Source organism: Spinacia oleracea, chromosome 1, assembly GCF_020520425.1.
Source record: "Spinacia oleracea cultivar Varoflay chromosome 1, BTI_SOV_V1, whole genome shotgun sequence".
Classification (NCBI taxonomy): Eukaryota; Viridiplantae; Streptophyta; class Magnoliopsida; order Caryophyllales; family Amaranthaceae; genus Spinacia; species Spinacia oleracea.
In genome coordinates, this window is record NC_079487.1 from 112,913,801 (window position 1) to 112,922,407 (window position 8,607).

Consider the following 8,607-nt stretch of genomic DNA (forward strand, 5'->3'; position numbering starts at 1 on the left):
TTCGGCGAGTGGACTAATCTCCCGCGGGAGTTTGCATGGGTACCTCGATGGGCAGCATCCCTCCCAGTTGAGATTTTTTCCATTCCCAAGGCTCGAACCCGAGACCTTGGTTAAGGAGCAAGAAACCCTTAACCACTCATGCCAACCTCAATTGGTATTATGATTACATATCATGGTTCTGGAGTCCCAAACTAGCATGCGACTGAAACGTCATCACTCATCAATAAGGCGATTGCATAACTAAGTTGAATTCTGAATTACACTTGAATATTAAACTTGGGTTGGAAGTCCATGCTTTGAACAACCTCAGAAGTCAAACAAACATTAAAAAATCCTCAATAACAAAAATGATAGTCAAATGAAATATAAAGCCTAACACCTTAAACTTGTTTAGAACTTTTCTCTTTTCTCCATCAATACGTGATTGTATCGCCATTCACCAGCTACATGCCCACTTGTATGATTCTATTCAAATTTGGAACTCTCAAAGCCTCGTTCTTTTTTCTATACTAGGGATCAAGAATACACTATTGAGATTTGAGAACGTTATCAACTGCAACCTCACCTTAGCTTGTTTTTAAATTTGAGACAAGTCAACGGATGAGGGCTACGGGCTACCCATAAAAATTGAAAATTAGTCGCATTACTCAGATCTAACGCTTTTTATATCCTTAAATATACCACTAACGTTGTACAACATGTCAACATATATATGTTTAAACAATATAGTTGTAGCCTAGAATATGTGAAACAGAAACTAATACAATATGTCTTTTTGGCTCATACATAATTACATATGCTCCCTAAGGAATATTTGAAATCTTGAGTAAATAACATATATTGACAACATCAGAACAAATGCTACTCTATAGTCTATACTCTATACTGGACATGTTGTTGAGATTTCCTACCATCTTTCATCCCCTAACCAATTATCCTTCTCCTTTGGCCCAGTTGGTCCTTCTTCCTTAGAAAGCTCCACCGGTAACTTGTCAACGAAATTAGCAACTGAACATCGTATTGATCGTGGAAGACGTTTAATTATTTTATCAAACTCTTTCCTCGAATCATACACGATCATTGGTCCCCATTCTCTCATATACTGCAACCAAGGAGGCTCCGCGACATCATCATTTCCTAGATATTCAGCAGCAACAATCTGATACCGACTACTTGAATCCAACCAGAAGTTACTTCTACTACAATCATTTCTTATCCCAACACCAAGACTTGAGGATCCTTGAAGATAGTTTCCTGGATGTGGGAAGCTTGCATGACCACTCCTAGACGAGTACAGGATAGCCCGGTTCCCCTCTATGAATTCCAAATCACAAGCACTTATCCATACACCACCACTATGCTGCGAGAAGTACACACTATGTAGCTCACCAGTGAAGTTGCTTATACGAAGAGTAAAATGTTCCCAATCACCAACATGTTCTCCTGTCTTTCTCAATGAGATATTAGTCGGCCCAATCTTTAAGGTGGCTGGTCCATTGAACGGCGAAAATACCCACATTGCTATATCAGTAAAAGTACCACCTAAAGCCGGTTTTACATGAACATAAAGTTGTGTACTTTCAAGGTTTCCACGCATCAGAACTTTTCTTCGATCATCACAAGGACAATCTAACCAGTACTCACCATCATTTGATCCACCACCGGGCAAATTAGACCCATCTGCATTGATAGGTTCACCAGTAGACGACTCCCCTGCAGCTTTTTTAAACAATAGAGCTCCATGTTTGAAGAACCATGACACAGAAGATGGGAAGTAGACCTCTTTCGGATGAAAGAAAATGGTAGGACCATAGTGATGAATAAGTGCATGTATTTGATCAAGATTTGGCATTCCATGCTGCCATTTTGAATTCTTGTTCTTCAAACAAACAACGGCCATTTTATCACCAAGCTGGCTACTACTACTACTACTACTACTACTACTACTACAACAGAAGAAGGTTCCTACAGAGACACCCTTCCCTAGCATGCCTCGATTACATGGCCTAGTCTCGAATACTTTGAAAGAGATTTTCCTGTATTTAGAAAAGGACTCGTGTAATAAACCACAAGTCTCACAATCATCAACAAGATCCTCTCTTACACATCGAACCTCATCCAAATAAGGTTTACCTGGCTGTGTTGACACAACAAACCCTAGGGCTTTATATCCAACAGGGGGTTTTGGAACCCAAAAGTAACCAGTTGAATGATCATGAATCCCCATTCCTTCATCCGAATTCCAGACTAAAGTATAGTCAAGAGGTATCGTAAGAGCTGGTGAACAGACCGGTTCAGAGTCATCATTGTTGCGAATTTGTGAACCTGAATCCTTAACCACAAGAACATAGCCATTTAGAGGCTTGCCGTTTGGTTGACAGTAATGACCCAGGCTGAAAAATCCTTCTGGTATGCCTAAAGGCTTATAGAATGACACATTTTTTCGCTTGTCATGTGATAGATGAGATCCCCAGACAAAATCAAACCTGCTTATTTCTGCCACTTCTAGCTCCCCAAGATTGATTGTTCCAACGGAAAATCCTCGTCCTGGTAAAAAAAGTCCAATACAAAGGTCACAGTGAAAAAGAACTCAGAATTGATCAAAACAATTTCACATTTCAACATCAATTATCAAGACTACCAAAAACGCACTAGTAAATCATTCTTCAAAAATGATCAGTTTATTCTTTGAAAAACATACCTTGAGGCCAGGTAGGCAAAGGAGCTGGTAACAAGAAACTAGTGAAAGAAGGGGAGAGATTTATAGAATAAGTCCCGTGACTCCCATTTACGCGTTGGCATGAGAACATCTTCACAATATTATCTTCAACCTTTTTCCCATCTGATTCTTCCTCAAATAGGAAAACTGAATTCAATTTGAACCCTTGAAAAACTGGATTTTCTGGTTAACAGAAACATTTTGTTATTCATTGTTCTTTAAGAATTCCCACCTTGAATTATGAGGATCTAGGGGATGATCGAGGAGACGAATTAAATCTGTAAAAGGGATAAAGATAATTGATTTGCATATAATTTCTACGAGATATATTCTTCCTCTGAACAAACAAGCCTGATTGTTCTCCTAAAAGGGGTGGGAAATTTAGAAGAAAATATATTGGTCTAATGGCCGCACAAAACAGTTTTCTCCATACGCATCCATGTTGGATCGGAAAAGTGCAAATTACAACCTAAGAACATACAAATGAATTAATGATTAATGATGACATAATTTTTTTTAAAACAACACAGTTACTACCCAAAAAAAAAAAAAAAAAAAAAAAACAACAATCGCTATATTTAGCATCCCATGAAGAAATACCTACATTGCAATCTCATCAACTTCCAAATATGGTAAATCATATTAAAACAATGACAGATAGTAATACAGATTTCTCTACAAAAGGTGCCAACAGACTCGGAAGTACAACATTATACGGTACATCCTGAACCATGAAGGAGCTAGCTAGCTAGCTCCCTCCCACCAGCGTAAGATGAGTACAGCCTTAAGTGTGGATTAGGATTCCAACCTTAAAACAGAGGTTAATTTATAACAAAGGAAGAAAAATATAGAGAAAGTGATCGATCTTTATTAAAAGTTCCAGAAAATTGTGTGCGCACACCCTTGCATGATTACAAGGGCGTTTTCATGAGTTTCCCAAATCTATTGTACACCGGTCCTCATTGGAATAGCAAAGAGACTGAAGCTTTATATCAAAAGGCCTACTCATGAAACTATGAAAGAATTATCACATGCACAACACAACCGTATTTACATTGATTCATTATAATTCATTTTCATACCCCCTCACCCCAATCACGTAACTTAAGATGCTAACCTAACAAAACTGAGCCAAGTTCTTCAGCTCAAGTGGGAGATTCTGCTAGTAAGAGTGTATGCCACCAGCCACATGCCACATTTTTCGCCACAGAGCCGTCAAGCTTTACTTGAGATGGAATGTTCCGATCAATTGCGTCCCCCAAACCAAGCTACACAGCCCGAATCAAGGAGTCAAATCAAGGAGTTCTAGAAATTGCCAATGTTCGTTCTATAATTAGCTACAATTACTAGATTGATTACCTGTCCATACTTGTTCCAGCCCCAGCTGAAAACTTTCCCATCCCCTACACGAAAGAGGCATAATATTAGCATATGTAGTTATCTGTCAGACAACACAAACTACTAATACACCAACAGAAACACTACAGATAGCATCACTTAGTCTCACAGAGAGTAACAAGTTCACTACAAGATATAAATGCAACAGAGGTAGTTAGAACGTATAGGCAGATCCTCAAGAAATTCCTGGTGGACAGCAAAGGGGCACTACATCTGGTTCTGTCTAGTTTACAGCATTTTCTTACAGGTATTATGCTCCTCCGTATTACAGAAATTATATTCAAGAATTCACCACTTTCTGGTACATACAGAGCTATGAAGTATGAACAGTAAGTCACTAATAATGAATTGCAAAATGGCCTAACTTGCAGTAGAGATGCAAACTGCAAACAGTAGAAGTCAACATGATAAATACCTGTGATTATGGAACTATGACGAGCCCCGCAAGAAACAATAGTTGCATTGACACTCTCTATGCTTGGTGCGTCCAATAGCCTTGGGAGAGTCTGAAAGAAACACATGCTATCATAAGAAACGTCCTAAACGAAACTGGTTCTAAAAAGGTGTAGGATAGGTGCAAACAATGACGGGGAGTTGGGCGTGGGTATTCAAGAATATACCTCAGCTTGGTCAGAACCAGTTCCCAGCTGCCCAAATTGATTTCCCCCAAAGGCATAAACATCGCCCTCTGCAGATATACAGACAGTGTGCCATAAGCCTGCAGCAACTGCCTCAATTCGAATTCCAAGCAACGAGGACACACAAGTAGGGCTTAGCACATCATCAGTAGCTCCTTGCCCGCACTGCAACAACACAATCAGAGTTAGTCAAGAATGTCTCGAGAGAAGTAGTCAATTATTACATTGACTCCCCCCCTCCCTCTTAACAACAAAAACACAAGTGAAGCACATAAAGTTGGAAGAAAATAATCATCTGATCTCTGGCTAGAGTGTGCTTCATCTTGAACATCTACTCTGCTTTTTTCTCGATCAAATCTATTTACCTACATAATCATACCCAATTACAGTTGATGCGATGGATGATCAAGAATGACAAACAAATATTAATATATTAAATTCCCTCTTGCATTAATAAAATCAGATCATAAAAGTTGCTAAGCCGTTAAGAACATGGCATTTACATTTTACAATAGTGAAGGTTAAAGATCTATTCAAGGTGAGGCTTTGCTAGTGGAAGTGGAGTGAAGTGAAAATTCAAAACATTGCATTTTGAAGGTTAATTAAGATCTAACTGTTTGCTGGTGACTGGAAATTTGATAAGAGAGAAGTATAAAAGCATCAAACTGAGTATTGCAGATTTTCAGAGGTTCCAGTCTGTGCTTACCCCGTGCATTATTTATTTGGTTCTCCAAAGAAGATTTGTCACAAAAACAGTCAATCATGACCTAAAACCATTACATTCAATACTTAAAACAAAACTCTAATCTGTTCATTTCACAGAGCTTCTGCTTCTTAAGGTTATGACTTCTCCCACAACTACCTTCAGTTTCCTACACTAAACTTGCTCATAGATGATAGATGCAAAAGAGCTTTTGTAAATTGCTATCAGTTCACTGATCGAAGCAGTAAATTTTGACAACTAAATTGAATATGCTCCTAAGAAAAAAGTTTCTACAAGCTCTTTCAAGAAGAATAATAGAATGTTTAGCTGTGCCCTAGTACAAGCAATCACTGTGTAAAGGCACTCCAACAAGAGCTTGCAAAACAACTTATCCAACAATTCAAAGCTGCTACGAAAAGAAAAGAAAAATCTACTCCAGTAAAGTGTGGGGAAAAAGTAAAATAAAAGGCACCTAATACATACCTGTCCATAGAGGCCCCAACCAAAAGCTAGGATTGCTCCAGCATCTATATAACCGAAATAAGTATTCAGTCCATAACATAGCATGAATTTTTTTTACAGGAGACAATGTTCCAAAAATGTTACAAAACTGGCGACCGAAATATTAAGTACTTTCAATATCCTTAGGACCCTCAATATGTAAAAGTAAATATGATGAGAATAAACGTAATTAACTGATCCTCACCTGTTATTGCTGCACTGTGTCGTCCACCGCAGGCAATACCCTTGATGTATGTACCAGGAACTCTAAATCCATGACCATCCGAGTTTAAGCCACCTTGAGAAAATCCTGAATGTCTGTCCTTCCTATAAGATGACTCTAAACATGGCACAGGGTGTGGAGATGATACCATCCGAATCCTTGAACCCAAACCTAGTTGTCCTTCACCTCCATAGCCCCAACCCCACACTTGTCCTACATCTGAAGCTTCAGGGAAAATTAAAATGGCAATCCATAAACTATAATATCAACACCAAATGGAGCATCTAGCTTAGCTATTAACCTTCTTTCTTGTAACCTCACATACTTCTCTAAATTCAAAGACTTAAAAACAATACAAGTTGGCTAATTTTCCTGTTATTCAACACTCTTATGAGTATTTCCATGTTAACACAACTTGGCAGGCATTCTACTTTAGTTCCTGCCAAAACAATAAAGCAGAAACATGCTAAAATTTACCTGACAAAACAAGAGTATGTCTTCCCCCAGCAGCAACAGTTGATATCCTTACTCCAGGGTTAAGTGTTACTAGACAGGGTAATGCTGTGAGTGTTTCATCACTAGCTGTGGAGCTTTCAACAGTTTGTTTAGATGATGAAACCCGTCTTCGTTTCGTGGTTTCTTCTCCTGCTCCTTTGTTTTCTAAGACGGCTCCTGGCCCAATACCATTGGCATTTTTTGACCCTCGAGGGCTAACTGCCAAAAACAATCTATGAAGCAAGTCTGATAGTTCAACCAGACAAAGTGCAGGTCCTTTTTCTTATCCTAAGAGTAATGGAACCAACCATAATTACCTTGTTCTGGAAACAGAGAACTTTGCTTTTCAAGTGCATCCTTCTCTGAGCTTCCTCCAGAAGAAGAATCGCCGAAAACCTTCCCCGATGGAACACACTCTTTCCAACCCCAAGTATAGACTTCTCCCCTGTCTGTATCAAATATAAGTCAAAAACTTAGAACGGAGATACATAAAAAATGGGGAGGACGAATGGCTAGTAATACCTGTAGCTGAGACGCAATGTGCCCAACCAGCTGCTGCCCTTACAATGGGAGCTTCTGTAGGAAGTGGAAAAGCCTCTGGCGTTTCCTTGAAAAAACATAATTGCACACCATTTGAGTATGTTTGAATTCGTAACAGAGTTATAATTAGCATTTTAGGGCATCAAAAACTAGTGCATTACCCCATGTTTACCAGAAGTCACATAACTCTGCCCTAAATCATCAGTAGAACCCCAAGTTATCAGCTTCCCAGTATCTGCATTCAATAAACAATTTATAATCTAAATTTAAAATACAACTAAAAAATGTCAAATGCAAATTACTAGGACCACATTGCAGAATTAAACAATCAAAATCAAAATCAAGTCTCAGACAGCACATTTACTTAAACACCGAATAATCACAATCAATTTTAACTTACCAAAATCAATTATATGATCACTCACCTGCCCAACAGCTATTTTGATCAACAAGAAATGCAATCCTATTCAAATCAAAGGTAAATCCTACAAATTTCCAGAATTTTTTTATCACATTTTAATCAAAACCAAATTCAGACCTAAAACCCAATTCTTTAATCGAGATTCAAACCAATACACACTAGCTCAGCATTACTCAACTATTATCAATTCCAATAACATCAACTATTATCAATTCTAACAATATCACATTCTAGTAGAGAAAAACAGAGAACGAACGAGGAGAGAGAAATAGGCACCAGAAATGGCCATGGCGAAACCGCAACCTCCTCCGCAAACATCCTTCCAGAAATTTCCACTCGATGGGGGAAGCTTGACCAAAGTCGGTGATTGTAACGGCGTTCTCTGCGGCAATGCTCCCGGTAAATACCCCCACATATACACTCTTTTTTTTCTCTCCTCCTCCCTCATTTCTATCTCCATTTGCACCTCGCTTTCTCCTCCTCCTCCCTCCCCACCATTCATAGCACCTTTCTTCCTCCTCCCCCAAATTGATGAGAGATAAAAAAAAAATATAAACCACACAAAAAAAACTACCCAGAAAAATTTGAAAACCCCAGTGCAAAAACCCACCCAAAACCCAGAAAAATCCTCAGTTTGTTTGTGGTCTACGACTCATAGGAACAAATTTTGTAAGTTTTGAGGAGAGTGGAAGAGGGAAAATTGAAAAAAAATGTGCCCTAATTTCGGAAAAATGGAGAGATTGATGAGGTGGGGGGACGAATAAAAAGAGGGGCATATCATTATCGGAGAAACCCCGGTGCCACGTAGGAGAGTGATATGGAATATCATGACACGTGGCGAAACATCAGCCGCATGATGTCTCGGTGAATTCTGACCAGAAGTCCCCAAGAAGGTTCTGGAAGAGTTGGTGGAGGACCGTTCTAGACTTTATTACTTTACTGATAGCCGACCTGCTGTATTTAGCTGAG

The 8,607-nt window shown here is 38.9% G+C and overlaps 2 protein-coding genes across 4 annotated transcripts; both read right to left on the reverse strand.

Annotated features, from left to right (window-relative positions):
• Window positions 1-647: 647 nt before the first annotated feature.
• On the reverse strand, window positions 648-3,976 carry LOC110785475 (hypothetical protein At1g04090). Its single transcript, XM_021989915.2, has 3 exons — window positions 3,837-3,976; window positions 2,702-2,902; window positions 648-2,547 (listed from the first exon to the last, which is right to left on the reverse strand). The coding sequence occupies exons 2-3, from the start codon at window positions 2,808-2,810 to the stop codon at window positions 908-910; spliced, it is 1,749 nt and encodes a 582-aa protein (XP_021845607.2). The 5' UTR covers window positions 2,811-2,902; window positions 3,837-3,976; the 3' UTR covers window positions 648-907.
• LOC110785476 (ultraviolet-B receptor UVR8) lies at window positions 3,568-8,406 on the reverse strand. 3 transcript variants are annotated; one of them, XM_021989916.2, is made up of 11 exons: window positions 7,915-8,379; window positions 7,379-7,452; window positions 7,200-7,284; window positions 6,995-7,126; window positions 6,660-6,896; window positions 6,165-6,407; window positions 5,942-5,985; window positions 4,738-4,920; window positions 4,533-4,623; window positions 4,079-4,122; window positions 3,568-3,987 (listed from the first exon to the last, which is right to left on the reverse strand). In XM_021989916.2, exons 1-11 carry the CDS (start codon window positions 8,138-8,140, stop codon window positions 3,865-3,867), a joined length of 1,482 nt encoding a protein of 493 aa, XP_021845608.1. In that variant the 5' UTR covers window positions 8,141-8,379; the 3' UTR covers window positions 3,568-3,864. The 3 variants fall into 3 exon arrangements, with proteins under 3 accessions (XP_021845608.1, XP_021845611.1, XP_021845612.1); XM_021989919.2 differs by having other exon boundaries at window positions 6,165-6,401; window positions 7,915-8,377; XM_021989920.2 differs by lacking the exons at window positions 3,568-3,987; window positions 4,079-4,122; window positions 4,533-4,623; window positions 4,738-4,920 and adding an exon at window positions 4,927-5,120 and having other exon boundaries at window positions 7,915-8,406.
• Window positions 8,407-8,607: the final 201 nt, after the last annotated feature.